This window comes from Lissotriton vulgaris, chromosome 3_1, assembly GCF_964263255.1.
Source record: "Lissotriton vulgaris chromosome 3_1, aLisVul1.2, whole genome shotgun sequence".
NCBI classification, from domain to species: Eukaryota; Metazoa; Chordata; class Amphibia; order Caudata; family Salamandridae; genus Lissotriton; species Lissotriton vulgaris.
Genome location: NC_141689.1, coordinates 490,089,670 through 490,107,105, shown reverse-complemented (window position 1 = coordinate 490,107,105; position 17,436 = coordinate 490,089,670). Strand labels below are relative to the sequence as shown.

General features: G+C 50.1%; 1 protein-coding gene across 1 annotated transcript in view; it reads right to left on the bottom strand.

The window, feature by feature from the left end:
* KGD4 (alpha-ketoglutarate dehydrogenase subunit 4) overlaps positions 1 to 16,032 on the bottom strand; it is a 57,699-nt gene extending 41,667 nt beyond the window's left edge. Inside the window, exon 1 of the mRNA XM_086962969.1 lies at positions 15,799 to 16,032. Coding sequence (XP_086819095.1) covers positions 15,799 to 15,837 — 39 coding nt within the window. The 5' untranslated portion in view covers positions 15,838 to 16,032. The remainder of the gene's footprint in view (positions 1 to 15,798) is intronic.
* Positions 16,033 to 17,436: the final 1,404 nt, after the last annotated feature.

Sequence of the window (17,436 nt, the reverse complement as noted above, 5' to 3'; positions counted from 1 at the left end):
AGTGACAACGCCTCTCAAACTATCTTCAGGATATTGAAAGAGCTTAGTGCCAAAAAATCGACATACAATCCCAATATATCTGCTGCATCCTGTGACAACATGGCATCTTTTTTTATCGATAAAATTAAGAAAATCTATAGCACCTTTCCAACAAATACCTTCCTCACTCCTCAAGCTGACCTGAGTGGGCCTAACCTCTCCGATATTCCAGCACTCACTCAAGATGACTTTCTCAAACTGCAATAAAATCAAATCAGGCTCACCTGCAGATCCCCTGATACCGGAACGATTTAGAAATTCTGACTGGACTGCGAGGTCCCTACTCATACCCTTGTGGTTTCTCTCTCCCGAGTCCTTTAAGACTACCATCCCTAAATAAAGTCAGAAATTAAGGATAGTGAATGTGCACGATTTACAATGAAGATAAATTCCCAACTTAGTCTTATAGGTCTTCTGATATACAGGCCCCCGGGAGCAAGCTGACCTGAGTGGGCCTAACCTCTCCGATTTTCCAGCACTCACTCAAGATGACTTTCTCAAACTCTGCAATAAAATCAAATCAGGCTCACCTGCAGATCCCCTGATACCGGAACTATTTAGAAATTCTGACTGGACGGTCTTAGGCCCTCTTAGAGACATGATTAATCTATCCTTCTCGACAGCCAACTTACCTATGAGATGGAAGCAAGCCTGGGTGACTCTCATCATCAAAAAACCCACGCTAGATCCTGCCCTACCTGAAAGCTTTAGACCCATCTCTCTCCTCCCCTGGCCGGCAAAAGTCGCAGAAGCCCACGTCAACTCCATTCTGACCAATTATTTGATATCCAATGCCATTCTGGATAGATCTCAACACGGCTTCCGCGCTGGCCACAGTACTGAGACAGCTCTTCTTAGTGTGACAGAACACCTCCGTACCATATTAGATTCTGGGGGAACGGCAGCACTAATTCTTTTAGATCTCAGTGCTGCCTTCGATACGGTGTCACACGAGATCCTGCTGTCGAGGCTGGAGGGGATAGGAATAACAGGGCTTGCCCTCAAATGGTTCAAAGCTTTCCTTTCGAGCAGATCCTTTAGAGTCTCTACCCCTCCATTTCTGTCTAAAGAACACCCCATTGAACAGGGTGTGTCCCAAGGGTCAGCTCTGAGCCCTACCCTGTTCAATGTTTATGTCCAACCCCTGGCAGAAATAGCTAGAAAACACGGCCTCTCACTAGTGACATACGCCGACGGTACCCAGCTGGTGGTGACACTGGACAATGAAAACGGTCTTAGAGCACAAAATTTTAAGCAGACGCTTATCGACATCACCAGCTGGATGACAACAAACTATCTCCAGCTTAACGCTGGAAAAACAGAAGTGTTACTGGTGGGAAAAGAAACAACGACCTGGGGAAACAATTGGTGGCCAGAGACACTCAGCCAACCTCCCGAATGTAAAGGCCATATAAGAAACTTGGGAGTCTGGACGGATACTGATCTATCTTTTACTTTTCATACCAAAAAGGTAGCAGCTACCTGTTTCGGTATCCTACGCAATCTTAGACCCATCCTAAAATTCTTTGACCCCCAAACCCGCCAAATCGTGGTGCATTCAGCAATCTTGTCAAGACTGGACTATACCAGCTCTCTCTTGTTAGGGGCAAATGTAGCAGAGAAAGCTAGGCTCCAGCGAGTCCGGAACGCCGCAGCGAGAGCGTTAACCGGTCTCCCATGCTATAAGTCATTGTCTAATGTCCTTATGAAACTCCATTAGCTTCCCGTAGAAAAAAGGATCCATTTCAAAATCCTTTGTCTTGCATTTAAAATCCTTAAAACTGCCTCCCCCCACATGCTATGTTCCCTTCTCACATCGTACGTCCCCCGGCAGTAGTGCCCCGCTTCAAACTAGCAAGAATGGGCGGTCGGTCATTTAGACACCTTGCCGCAAGACTCTGGAATGGACTCCCTATCCATATTCGAAAAATAGAAGAGCTTCTACCTTTCAGGAAAGCGATAAAAACCCACCTCTTCTGTTAATGTATAACTGCCTCACTGTGTCAGAACTAACACTTATCTCTGACACTCCTCTTACGGCAAGCGCCGGGACGCCCCTTGGCTGGGGCAGCCGTGCGCGTTACAAGTTCATTTAACATTTAACACTACAGAAGTTCACACCCCCAGTGCCTTAAGGAAAATCTTCCTTACGGGCAACTACTAAGGATCAGAAGGAATTGTTCAGAAGTGAGAGATTTTGATACTCATGCAATGTCTTTCTGAAAAGAAATGGAAAAGAGGGGATACCCAAAAAAATTGTTAAAACACTCTAGGAAGAGAGCAAGATTCACCCCTAGGGAAAGTCTGCTACAGAAAAAAGAAAAAGTAGATCTGGACAAATTGGTTTGTGTGACAACCTATGGTTCTCACACAAATAAATTCAGACAAATCATCTTAAAAAACTGGCACTTACTGGAGAATTTAGAACATCCATTGCAGAAACCAATCTTTGCGATGCGAAAGAACCCGAGTATTGGCCAGCAATTAATAAGAGCAGTGTTGGACAGGCCACATGAAGGGCTTACTTCCTCCCCGCATGACAGGGCCCGAGCCCGGCCCTCCAGGTGTTACCCACAGAAGCAACCCGCACCCAGTCTCATACGGGACTCCGGCCCCCGGACATCTCTGCATCATGGGGCCGAATCACTACCGGCTCCCTCGCCCGGCCCGGCCGCCATCTTGGACACTGCACCACGAGGCCGCGTGGCCTCAGATCGACCCTAACCCTGGGCCTGGCCAGGCCCCGACATCCCGGCACCACCATCCACCCAGGAGGTGAACGGACCACTTGGCAGGTCAATGGGAGAAAGAAGTGTCGATGGCTCTCCCCCGCCAGGTGCCGATCGCCCCCCAGCACCCCCGGGCGCTGGCTCCACCCCCCTGCTGGGTGTCTGGACTCCCTCATCCCGGACCTCCCGACCTCCAAGTGCGAGGGTCCGGACATCAAAGGGCGCCAGACCTATAACTGGGGCAGCTCCAGAGCAGGAAGGCAGTTGTATCCTGGAGTCGAGAGACACCGCGAAGAACTCATCCTTGACGGACTACTGGCGCTGCCGTAGCCCTGCCTTGCGAACTATTGTCTTACCTGCTGGCGCTGCCGCAACCTTCTGCATCCTTCATCCTCGTCGGACCTGCTGGCGCTGCCGCGGACCGTTGTAACTACCACCTTCACCGGGACCTGCTGGCGCCGCCGCGGACCGTCGCTACCTTCGATCATCTCGGGACCTGCCGGCGCTGCCGCGGCCCGTCCATCTAGAACGCCGAGCTCGAGGATTGTGAGCTATCCATCATATCATCGCATCTACCAGATTGGTAACAAGACTGTCCCGCTACCCCCTTCCCATCTAAGAGACTAGAATCGAGGGGACCCCTGAGTCCAGACCTCCTTGTACCATTCTACCATACTTAAAGATTGCTTATAAAGAACGTTAAACCTTATCTTGGTGTGGTGTACATCTGTGGGGGGGAAGTTACTCGTCTGTACGATCGCTGGAGACGGCTCTCCCAGGAGACCTCTCCCCTTGTCCTCGGCCGACCCTCCCGGTCCGTCTAACATTGGTGGCCAGCGGCGCGATCCGAATCAACGCGTAATCGTACAGAGAGTAGCTCACCCCACGACGAAACCACAATGACAACCAAAGAGAGCGGATCCACCGAGAAATTCCAGATGGAGAAATTGGTAGAGTACAGCCATCGTGAATTGAAACAATTCTGCATTGAACTAGGCATTGCTACCACCGGTCTGAGTACTAAAGACAATTTCAAGCACGCCATTGAGTCGTGGGCAGAAACCGGGGCCGTCAGACCCCCGGACCAAAATGTTGCAGCATCAGAGAGGAACACCACGGCTCCCGAGGAGCGAAGAACGGGTCTCTCGCAGGAAGAGATCCAAGAGAGAGAAAAAAGCAGACTACATGAGTTAGAAATGGCCCGGCTCAAAATGGACGGTGAACTCAAATTAGCCGAACAAAAACTGAACCTAGAACATCTGCGGCTCCGAGAAGAACGGGAAGAAAAACAGAGGCAGAGAGAGCTCGAAGAAAAGAGATTAGCGTACGAACACGAACGCAAACTAGCAGAAATAGACTTACGGAAGCAGAACAAAGAACTGGGGGTGCCCGAGCAACCGCGCACCCCAGGAGCGACAGAAAAGAAAGTACACATCCCCAAGGATGTCGTTCGAGAGTATTTCCGAGATGACGACATACAACAGTGGTTCAAGGCCTACGAGATCGCCATGACCTCCCACCGGATCGATCGAAGCGACTGGGGAGCCGGTCTATGGGGGAGGTTCGTCAATGAAGGCCGCGATGCCCTGTTACAGCTCCCAGACCATCTGATGACCTCCTATGACCACATGAAGGCTGCCCTCCTCACCCGATATGGGCTCACACCCGAAATGTACCGCCAGAGGTTCCGAGACTGCACCCGGATCCCGGGTACAACTTGGGTGGAATATGTAAACTATTTCAGCCGAGCCTTCGAGGGTTGGATCAAGGGAAGCCATGTAACGACCTATGAGCAACTTTTTAATCTCATGGTGTGGGAGCACCTCTCTAACAACTGCTTCGTCGAGCTCAGGCAGCACCTCCTCGACAGTAAATTGACTGACCCACGGCAGCTCGCCGCCGAGGCTGACCGGTGGGAGATCACCCGAGTAGGCCGGAGTGGGCCGCACGAACAGAACCGGAACAACCAAGGTCAGCACCGTCCCCGAGGAGGAGGAGGGGGCCAGGGACGAGGAAGAGACACCGTCCCGGCCGCTCCCGCTGCCAGCACCCCGCCCCCGGCCAACTGGGGCAACCCCCCGGTGCGCCCGGGGGGTTGCCCCGGACTCAGGGGTCCCCTCGATTCTAGTCTCTTAGATGGGAAGGGGGTAGCGGGACAGTCTTGCTACCAATCTGGTAGATGCGATTATATGATGGATAGCTCACAATCCTCGAGCTCGGCGTTCTAGATGGACGGGCCGCGGCAGCGCCGGCAGGTCCCGAGACGATCGAAGGTAGCGACGGTCCGCGGTTCAACCGAGCCAATGTCACGTGTCACCGATGCCAGCGAGTCGGCCACTACGCCAATGACCCGAACTGTCCACAGAACCAGACTCCGAGACCCCGCCAGGTAGCTGCCGCCGCCCTGGGGGGAGAACAAATCTCCCAAGAACAGGAAGAATGCGAGTAAGAACAACAAGAGTGGGAACCGGCCGCCATGGTTCTAGCGTGCCTAGGAGGAAGAGACATGGTCCCGCGGGCTCCCCTACCCGCCAACACCAGAAAATATAGTCAGTGGGTGAACATTAATGGGCGCAGGGCCGAAGCCCTACGTGACACAGGGGCCAGTGTGACGGCCGTCCGCTGTCACCTGGTGACCCCAGAACAGATCCTGCCAAACATTCTCTGCCCCGTCCTTTCAGCCGACAATTCGGAGAGTCTATGTCGGATGGCCTGCGTCCCCTTCGAATGGGGAGGAGTCTCCGGCATGTTGAAGGTGACGGTCCGAGATGATGCCCCCGTGGACTGTCTCCTGGGGAATGATCTTGCGAGTTCCCCGTGGGCCGCCGTAGAGAGAAGAGAGCACCTGGGGATGTTGGGCCTCCCGGACTGGGCGTGCGTAACCACCCGGTCCATGGCCGCCCGTACCATTCCCCGACCAGAAGAACCCGAATGGCCAGCACCTCCTCCCCCGATCGCTCCAGTAGAAGACACCGACCATACCGACCCCCCAGAGCAAACTCCCGAAGGGCTCGCTCAGCCCCAGGACCTTCCCGGCCTGGCTCAGTGGCATCAGGAAGGGGGGCCCACCCAGGAACAGTTCCGTCAAGAGCAGAAGACCTGTCCCTCCCTCGAGGGACTCCGCCAGCAAGCCCTCCCCCAGAGCGCAGGGGACACCTCCGGAGCCCATTGGATCTATTGGGACAACGACCTGTTGTACAGTGAACAGAGAATCGCGGAGTTAGGGGCCAGTCGAGTGCTGGTGGTGCCCCTCCGCTTTAGAGACTTCTTGTTAAATTTGGCCCACGATGTCCCCCTGGCTGGACACCTGGGTCAGGACAAAACCTACAGTCGCCTGGTGACCCACTTTTTCTGGCCCAAGATGAGAAACGACGTCCTCAATCACTGCCGGTCCTGCCCCACGTGCCAGGCCAGCGGGAAGAGCGGCCGCAAACTTAAAGCACCTCTGCAACCCTTCCCAGTTGTCACCACCCCGTTCGAGAGGGTGGGAATAGACATTGTGGGGCCCCTGGACCCCCGTACAGCACAAGGACATCGGTTCATCCTGGTACTGGTGGACCACGCCACCCGCTACCCCGAGGCTGTTCCCCTGCGAACTGTAACAGCCCCGGTGGTCGGCCGGGCCTTAATGGGGATCTTCTCCCGGGTGGGCTTTCCCCGAGAAGTCGTCAGCGACAGAGGCACAAACTTTATTTAAAAATATATGAAGTCCCTCTGGCAACAGTGCGGGGTCACCTACCGATTCACGACCCCCTATCACCCTCAAGGAAACGGACTAGTCGAGCGGTTCAACCGCACGCTCAAAAGGGATGATTGGGGGGTTGGAAGAGCCCCTCCGTCGCCAGTGGGATGTGCTACTGCCGTGCCTCCTCTTCGCATATCGAGAAGTCCCCCAGAAGTCCCTCGGCTTCAGCCCGTTCGAACTCTTGTACGGACACCCTGTGCGAGGGCCCCTCAGCCTAGTCAAAGAAGGTTGGGAGATGCCCCCCCTAAAGACCCCTCCAGATGTCTTCAAGTACCTCCTGACCCTACGCAATCAGACCAGGCGATTCAGAGAAATGGCGAAAGCGAACCTTGAGGCCAGTCAGGAGGACATGAAGAAATGGTACCATCAAAATGCCTCCTCCATCGAATTCGAACCTGGCCAACAAGTGTGGGTGATGTCCCCCACCGAACCATGTGCCTTGCAGGACAAGTGGACGGGGCCCTTCAAAGTGGTCGAGCGCAAGAGCCCCGTCACCTATCTCATCGATATGGAATCTTCCCGGAACCCCCTCCGGGTCCTCCACGCCAATAGACTCAAACCCCACTTTGTGCGCTCGGAGCTTAGCCTCCTGATGGCTACAGACAGCGGAGCGGAAGACGACTCCGAGCCTCTCCCTGATCTCCTAAAGACCCGGGAGAAAGATGGTTCCGTGGACGGGGTCCGACTCTCAGAGGCCCTCACCCCGGAACAGCGCCAAGGCTGCCGGGACCTCCTGCTGCAGTTTGCGACCCTGTTTTCCCTCACCCCAGGGGTCACCCCCTGGTGCTTGCACGACGTGGACACTGGGGACAGTCCCCCTATCAGACATCGGGCGTACCGCGTACCAGATCGGGTACGGGCCTGCATCCAAGAGGAGGTGTCAAAGATGCTCACGCTCGGGGTCATCGAGCCTTCGGACAGCCCCTGGGCCAGCCCGGTCGTGCTGGTCCCCAAAGCTGCGGCCCCCGGCACCACCCCTGAGCTCCGATTCTGCGTCGACTATCGGGGCTTGAACGCTGTCACCCGAACCGACGCTCATCCCATCCCCCGAGCAGATGAACTGATCGACCGCATGGGGGCTGCCCGCTACCTCAGCATCTTCGACCTGACCGCGGGCTACTGGCAGATCGGTCTCACACCCCGGGCTCAAGAACGATCCGCCTTTTCCACCCCTGATGGCCACTACCACTTCAAGGTCATGCCATTCGGCATGAAGAATGCTCCAGCTACTTTTCAGCGACTGGTGAACCAGGTCTTGGCGGGACTCGAGGAGTTCAGCGCCGCCTACCTGGACGATATCGCCGTGTACAGCCGCCACTGGTCCGACCACCTCCACCACCTCCGAGAGGTCCTGCAGGCCCTCCAACGGGCCGGCCTCACAATCAAGGCCAGCAAATGCCAAATTGGTCAGGGGTCCGTGACCTATCTCGGACACCAGGTGGGAAGCGGTCTGGTGGCCCCTCTTCAACTCAAGATCGCTGCCATCCAGTCCTGGCAGCCCCCCGTCACGCAGACCGAGGTCCGAGCCTTCTTGGGGCTCACAGGCTACTACAGGCGGTTCGTGAGGGACTATGGCAGCATTGTGGGGCCCCTCACGGAACTCACATCCAAAAACCACCCGAAGAAGGTCAACTGGACCCCAGACTGTCAGGCGGCCTTCGAGAAGCTGAAGGCCGCCATGTGCACTGCCCCTGTGCTCCAGGCCCCCGACTACAGTCGGGAATTCATCATACAAACGGATGCCTCCGACCATGGCATTGGGGCGGTCCTCTCCCAGTTGAACCCCGAAGGACTTGACCAACCAGTGGCCTTCATCAGCAGACGTCTCCTGGCCCGAGAACAACGCTGGAGCACCATCGAGAGGGAGTGGTGTGGGCCCTCAAAAAGCTCCGGCCTTATCTCTTCGGTACCCACTTCCGGGTGCAGACAGATCATCGGCCCCTGCAGTGGCTAATGCAGATGCGGGGGGAAAACCCAAAACTATTGCGTTGGTCCATCTCCCTGCAGGGGATGGACTTCACTGTGGAACATCGACCTGGCCAAGACCACGCCAACGCAGATGGCCTGTCACGCTTTTTCCGCCTCGACGAGGAGAGTCCCCAAGAAGATGGGTGACTCCCCCCGCCTTCAGCTGGGGGGGACGCATGTTGGACAGGCCACATGAAGGGCTTACTTCCTCCCCGCATGACAGGGCCCGAGCCCGGCCCTCCAGGTGTTACCCACAGAAGCAACCCGCACCCCGTCTCATAAGGGACTCCGGCCCCCGGACATCTCTGCATCATGGGGCCGAATCACTACCGGCTCCCTCGCCCGGCCGCCATCTTGGACACTGCACCACAAGGCCGCGTGGCCTCAGATCGACCCTAACCCTGGGCCTGGCCAGGCCCCGACATCCCGGCACCACCATCCACCCAGGAGGTGAACGGACCACTTGGCAGGTCAATGGGAGAAAGAAGTGTCGATGGCTCTCCCCCGCCAGGTGCCGATCGCCCCCCAGCTCCCCCGGGCGCTGGCTCCACCCCCCTGCTGGGTGTCTGGACTCCCTCATCCCGGACCTCCCGACCTTCAAGTGCGAGGGTCCGGACATCAAAGGGCGCCAGACCTATAACTGGGGCAGCTCCAGAGCAGGAAGGCAGTTGTATCCTGGAGTCGAGAGACACCGCGAAGAACTCATCCTTGACGGACTACTGGCGCTGCCGTAGCCCTGCCTTGCGAACTATTGTCTTACCTGCTGGCGCTGCCGCAACCTTCTGCATCCTTCATCCTCGTCGGGACCTGCTGGCGCTGCCGCGGACCGTTGTAACAACCACCTTCACCGGGACCTGCTGGCGCCGCCGCGGACCGTCGCTACCTTCGATCATCTCGGGACCTGCCGGCGCTGCCGCGGCCCGTCCATCTAGAACGCCGAGCTCGAGGATTGTGAGCTATCCATCATATCATCGCATCTACCAGATTGGTAACAAGACTGTCCCGCTACCCCCTTCCCATCTAAGAGACTAGAATCGAGGGGACCCCTGAGTCCAGACCTCCTTGTACCATTCTACCGTACTTAAAGATTGCTTATAAAGAACGTTAAACCTTATCTTGGTGTGGTGTACATCTGTGGGGGGGAAGTTACTCGTCTGTACGATCGCTGGAGACGGCTCTCCCCGGAGACCTCTCCCCTTGTCCTCGGCCGACCCTCCAGGTCCGTCTAACAAGCAGACAGTTATATCCCCAAACCCAAAAGCGATTTAATCACACAATGGAATCTGAAACCTGTCTGCGGACACCACAAATGTGGGAATTGTATAGCCTGTTCCGCAACGATTGAGGGCAACATCTTTGACCACAATGGGGTCAAATGGAGACATGATAGTTTCACAAATTGTAAAACGAGGAATGTTATCTACGCAGTGGTGTGCCCATGCAACAAAGTATATATAGGCAAGACATGCCAACAGATTAATATGAGAATAACACAACACAGATCTAGGATCAGGAGAAAAGTTCTCAGTGCCCCCATGGTTGAAATTTTTTTGTCTGCAAACCATAGTGAAAACGAGCTCCAATGGACCATCCTTACAGGGATTGATCCTGTTGCGTGTTTATCTAGGTTCCTGATCGATACTGTGACCTTATGCCCCTATTCGGCTATAAATCCATGTATTCCCTATATTGACATAACCGTTCAAGTGCGATTTTCTGAAAAGTCATCTCTAGCCTCACACGAACAGAGCCACATTCCAGCATAGTTCTCTCTGCCACTTCCTTTGCGACCAATTAGTGCAATGACAGAGCAGTAGTCACTATCTGATATTCCTAGATAACACTCCGAGTTCTTCAACAAGATAAAAACTCAGCAAACCTGGAAATCCCCGCTTGCTATGTTTTGATTAGTAATGGAACTCTAATGAGCAACTGATAACTATCACTTCCTAGTGACATCTTTAATTGACGTCTTATGTCCAGCAAACTTGCGTCAAACCCGGCACCTGTCAGGTATAAATATTACCAACGTTGCCTTAAGCAATGCCTGTTGTACGAGCTACTGATGCCAGCTGCCTGCACGACCCCGTGTTGGTAAATCTAGCACTCTGTCGCTGCAGCCTGCTATCCTGTGGTGGTGAAGCTGCTGATACCATTATTGCCGCTAAAGCGCGAACTATGGTGCAGTACGCTTAAGGAGCTGAACAGCCGTCCCTCTGCGAAGACATCCAGCAGATCCAGCTGCCCGCGGACGCTGTCCCCCCTCCTTCCTCGACGCGCTGAAGAGAAGCCGCTGCCTTTCTCGTGCAGAGAAATCCAGTCCCGGCGCTTCCGGTTTACCCTCGCGGGTGACTGGGATATCGAGAGAGACCCCTGAAGGAGATACCAATCCTCCATCACTCTATTCAGAGGTATGGTGTTGACTAAACCCTTAGACGAGAATTCTTGAAACAAACCTTGGCAAAACCAACTTAACTTAAAGCTACTTACTTACTCCCCTTTTCACGTGTTAGGCTTAGGTCAGGCACACTGGGGTAGGCTTAGTTAGAAGCACCAGTTGAGTATGTTAGCCTAATGTATATATGACTGTATATATGTTTTATTACTTTTAAACCATTGTATGGCTAAGAAACCATATCAATGCTTTTACAGTTCTATTTCGCAATACTTATCTTACTGTACATACTTTTTATAATAACAATTATTGCAATTGTGGCAATACATTTCTCTTGTACGAGAAGAAAGACTGTTCAATAAATGTTAACCCTTTATTGACGAACGCCCGTCTCTCTATTCTCTACATCTCGTGAAAGTAAACTGCACTAGACTGACTGAGTGAAATACATGTCTATTGTTTCACACGACCCTAGAGATGGACTCTTGATCTGAGGAGCAAAGTTGTCATGTTGCACGGTTGTTGGAAAGCTGAATCCCTTCTTGTCTGTGCCAAGGAAGCTGATCACTTCCCATGCAGAGAAGAAAGTTTCCAGTGACCTCTGAGCTAGTTGGTAACACAACCCAATTAAGTTTAGCATAGTCAGTGGAGGCCTGGAATATCCGCAGTTCCACGTCGATACTACTGTTTATGTTATTCCAATGCGCAGGGCCTAGTGGGAAACTAGGAACTACACTACAATCCAAAACATAAGTCTCCAAATATTGAAAGCGCTCTGCTACGCAAAGAAGCGTATTTAATCATGAAATTTGATAGTATCAATCGGGGTTTGAACTGTATGAGTGAACTAAACAGGGTGTAAACTAGAATTGCTATTTCATTTGACTGGGTCACCTCGCATGTCTATGAGGTATCAAATCGCTGTTACATTATTTTAGGATTAAACATGTGTTTTGATGACACAAAGTGGCCTATTCAAACAGGAACGATAAATGTACATTAAAAAATGCCTCGCTATTGAAATACGACTCCCACAATCCATCCCCACAGTCACAAGACGGCCAATCTCCATGATAATGATTACGGAATAATGCAATTCGGTAAATTAACCGAAAACCTTCTTTTCCAGACGAAGTTGTTATTATAAACAGGAACGATAACCTCATCATATTTTTTCCAAGTCGTTTCTAATTTTTCTTAATATTTGGTAAACAATCCAGGTACTGAAATACAACTCCCAGAGTTCACCATCATAGGGGCGGCCCCCTTTCTAATTGGCTGCATAAAGGACCACGTGATGGGTTGATTAGGTAATCTAACCAAAAGCCGCTGCTTCGGCTTTACACACACACACACCCACCCACCAGAAGTGGGCTCGCGTTCGAAATAATTTCAAAAGCAATAAGGTGAGCGAACATTCCATCGGACTCAGTTTAAGTTTAGCGTTGTGCCTACGAAAACCGGGGACTAATTTCGACGTTGTTTTCCGCAGCTAAACAGGCTTTTAGTATGGAACCATTGGCATTCAAAAACCGATAATCCCTCTTCCCAGGTTGCAGTTTCCGCCCGTACATGAGTAAGTAGCCGCTTGTGTTTGTTTAGACACATTGTTTCGATTTAACACATGACGATCCAACTAAAACGTAATCACTCGCTCATGCAGAAATAGAGACCTGTGATCGCCCTGACCCATATTTCAGAAAACAAAAGGGTATCTGAATAAGTCTATCAGCGGTGAGGTAAAATTAATTCTCCCCTGATTTAGCCTGATCATTCAATGTTAAAGGGATTCTGGCTAAATTGCAATCACCCACTCTTACAGAAACAAAGACCCACAGGCGCACTGACTGAAATTTCTGAAAAATAAGGGTGTGGGATTGCACACTCCGACAACAAGGTAGATTTTATCCGGATACAGCCTTATTAGTTAACTTAAAAGGCATCATTATGCAGCAGGACTACAAATTTGATACTTTGTTGCAGATTGGCACCCACTGCGTTGAAAGACATTTTTAAGGCTAGCATCCTACAATGGTATCATGCAGGTATGTGGCCAGTAACTATGTATATATTGAATGAGCACTAAAGGCGTTGAGGAAGCCTTCTAAAATACTTTTGTTTTTTGTCATAAACAGTCCTTCATTGAAAAGATTAATCCAGCCCTGATGAGTGTCCGGTAATTCGTAAACCAGTACTCGAAACACGTCGGCAATGACATTAAATGGCAACGACATTAATGTTCTTGTATAAATTAGTAAATTGATTCCAGTGCAGAAATACTTGGAGTATCATTCACTTTCTAAGTTATAGGTTGCTTAGTTGTCGAAACTTTTTCATTCGTATGACAACTATATGAGATTAATCATGTACATAACAACTTTTTTTGACATATCACTGTTGTGTATATATATGTATTGAATATGTGGTTGTAGTTATATGTATGTTAAGACACAATTTATTTGTTGTTGTACTGTTTAGTTATATACTTTTGTGGCATTTTGTATAGTAGTTGTGTTTTTTCTGCGATAGAAATCATATATACAAACAAACATAAAATAAAAGGTAAAATTTATTGGCAAGATAAACTTATTAATTTTGGTTTATCTTACTTCACAGTAGTAATCTGTTTGAAGTGATTGGAGGTTAGGTTAATATTTTCTCTTTCTGATAATTATGCCCTACCTAGCCTCTAACCCCTATGGCCAAACCCCCCCATTTTTTCAAAAGTCTGGTAGGCTTAGGACCTAAAGAGGGTGAGTGGGAAGCAATGTGGAAAGCGGGCAGAGGCAACACAGGTGCGAGGATGAAGGGAAGTAAATCAAGACAAAGATACATGAAGCGGAGTAGGAGAAAGTAAACAGATGAGACAGCAGAGTGGTGTATTGGAGTTAGAAGCACACAGGTGAGACAGCAACAGGAGCTGAGGCAGGGGAGAAGCACATGAGGGCGAACTCATCACAGATTGGGCAGGATCGATAGGCTTTTCTGCTATTTCTTTTCTCTTGTTTACTTTGTGTCTTTTTCCATGTTTTTTTTATTGTCTCTCATCCACCAATCTTCTCTATTTACACCTAGGGTGGCCACTTCGCTCCATTTCAATATCCGGATTTTTATAAGACAGCCTAATGCACTGTATGTGTCCTAGTCTAGGTTTAACTGAACTAATTAAGCAAACACGTCTGGGGCCGTAACGGGCATTTGCGCCCACTTTGCGTGCACTTTGGTAATATATAAGGGGTGTAGACGCTTGTGCGTCCACTTCTATAATACTGATAGTATGGTGCACTTTATGCGCCAGAGCTACCTTCAGAGGGTGTTCCCTCCTTTGCATAGGGGCATGCCCTATGCAAATGAGAGAATTCCTTTGACTGTGTGCCTGCTCCATATTACAGCTGCGGGTGCAGAGTCGAAGAAGCCCGCAGGAGGCGCACTGACAGTGCGCCATTTAAAAAGATGGCGCACTGTCAGTGCACCCCCTGAAAGCAGCCCTCCACAGGGAATAAAGGGGGTCGCATGGACCCGCCAGACATCCCCTTGCAGGCAGGTGCAGTCACTCACTGCACCGCCTCCAAGGGGATCTCTAATCCCCTTTTAAGGTGCAGGCGGCTGCTGCCTGCACAGTGAAAGCACGGAGCAGCTGCTCTGTGTTTTCACATAAATGTGCTGCCTCCAAGGCAGCGAGAATTCACGGCTGCCCTGGGGGCAGTGCATTCACCATAATAGGGTGCAAACAATGATAATGTGTAATACAACCCCTGATAGCATTAAATATCTTGACATGTTGGTGGCATCCCTACGCACACTGAGACCGACCGACCGACCGCACAGGCACGTGTGTATGGATGTATGTACTGGTGGAAGACCTCTAGAAATATACAACAAAAAATACAAAATTGGTATAGCTGCCAACACTGGAACAAGGAAATAAGGTTTGAGTTTAGCATCAGCTCAACCTGTGATTTTGAATAAAATCTCTCAAGCTCCTTTGCCTTTTAAAAAAAAATCATACCTTGTGTAATGGTATCTGGTGCTTAAGTACATGGCTCTAATTCCTAGGGCCAAGTTAGCATTATATAAAACTGCTAACAAATTGATAACCGGGATGAGATTATCTTAAACAAACCGCTACCTGGCAACCCCTGAACAAAAAAACACGGGCGAAGTCCGGCTTTTAACAGTGTAATCCATTAGGTGAATGACGAACGAACACGAAAATACGGGAGAGTGGTCAAGTATGCACAAACAACCCATGGACATTACCAGTGTATATTTCCCTTGCACACACAGAACCAATACCATAGGAACAACTTGATTTCAAGATCCCCTCTAACAAAAAATGTGAGATGTATCAGGAGCGCAAGCGTCACCGGCACACACAAAGCAGAGACTTCATACCGGAGCATGCGGAGACATACTTCTAACATTTATCAAGAGCCCGAGATTTTCTTTTAACAAATACCCTATGGATTTCAGGATCCATTGCTCTAAACAAGTGACTAAGACGAAGGCTGCGAAACTAAAATGTAAGATTAAAACGAAAAGCGTAGTCTCACAGGCGCGATCAAAATAAGCGTTATAACGGTGCTCCACTGAAAGTGGCAGAGCTGAAGACTGTTCTATGACGAGCTTCATTCAAAGTGCGAGACTCGAGCATCATACGTGCAGTTTCCGCAATACATCATTAGTTTATACGAATACGGTCCCTGCGCAGAGTTTAACGGAGCACAATACTTTTCGAACCAGTAATCAGAACGTTCAGATGTTTTATTACAGTTAATAACGTCCATAGAATTCTTGGACGACTCATTAAAGAAACCAGAGCATTTTCGCCACTTTAGAGACAGGCTGCCACTGAATGCACTGTCCTCGTTCCTCCATTACGAGTCTCTCCTTTCAAGTACTGGGGGCATTTGCAAAGTTACCTGAACGACCCTGCTGGCAGCAGCCATCTTGCTGCCCATGGCGACCCAACGTATCCAAGGCTTCCGGGTCAGCAAATAAAACTAGAAGAGGTTGGGATAAAGAAAGAACACAGTGACAGGACGCGTCACTTGTACGCCAGGCAATTATTCATTTTGACGTCAGAGCTCCTGCCCACTGCTACGAGCACGTCTATGGGCGAGCACGTCGGCCATCTTACAATTCGTAGCATGTATCCCAACAAGTAGAAAAACCGAAAGAAACAGTAGAAACAGGTTTTCAAAAGACTGAGCAATGGTACGAGTTTTTTTTAGTACTAAATAAAGCAACTATTTAAATTCTGTGCATCCAATGAAAGTAACTAAATGCTTGATGTGCTTATGTGAAAATATTTTTTTTATTCTTTCTAGAAACGTGAGAACTTACCAATATAGAATGTCAAATGATTTAATTTCAAACAGTGGTGTTTAGAATAACTGCTGTCCCGTGGAATTGTCTTGTTGATTCTCGGCTTTATTCGAGACAACTTCCTATTCATACACAATGACTTTCAAAACATTTGATGATCCGGGAGGTGATACAGGGTGGAGTTTTTTGCCCTGGCTTGTGCCTTGAAGTGGGACCTGGAAGTATAAAAACAGTCGGCAGGGGTGACCCGCATTGTGTGTGTCCTACTTTAGAAGTCGCAGCACATGGGTGTACTTAGGGAACTGTGGTTTTGATTCTTGCTTCACTGTTTGCTTATTTGGCTGCCATATTAATAAATGGCAAGAAAGAAGCCGAGGATTATGCATTTCTTTCTCGACCTTATTCTTCCTCGTCCTTATTAAATTAGTCCTTTTATTGAACACTATTTATTCAAATACAAAAAAACACATCAAACTACATATCCCTTGCACCCTTTGGGAACCTGTAACCATAGTAACAATCCTTTAAGCAAAGCACAGGTCCTATATAATGTTGTGACTTCCTGTTCTTCCTAAAGCGAGGAAGTTATCCTTTGTTACTGCCCCCTATCCATTCATCTGGTTGCTACCTAAGGATTAAAGCGTTATAAACCTTGTCAAGTATTACACAAGCATGAGCTACACCATCAAAGAAAAAATGCACAATACTCTACTCTCACAATCATTAAATGGAAATCTGGCTCATCATTTTGTGTCCTCCTGCAACACCGTTCTGGCAACTTACAAATTACTCTCAGTGTGTGAAGAGGGGGTGGGGCTTTGAAGGGGATGAGACCTCATGCCGACAGCTACCTAAAAGGCACTCTGCCCCTCATCAAACTTTTCAGACACTCACCCCCAGTTACAGATTTGGGTTGAATCCATCATCATTCTTTCGCTCACTTCACCACCTCAGTTCAGACCCAGCTAAATGCAAATCAATCTTGAACCTGTGCCGCATGGGAACCGTCCAGCCCGAACTGCCAAACCAGGTCTTCCCTGAACCGGAAACTAGCATCCTGGGACCGGTTTCTGGGTAACACCCTTCATCAGCCAGGCTAGCTTGAATTCAGTGGCAAAGTAAGCACAGGGTCAAGACTGATTTGCAAATAGCTGTGTCTGAACTGGGGTGGCGAAGTGAGCTAAAGAACGATGATGGATTCAACCCAGATCTGTGACTGGGGGTGAGTGTTT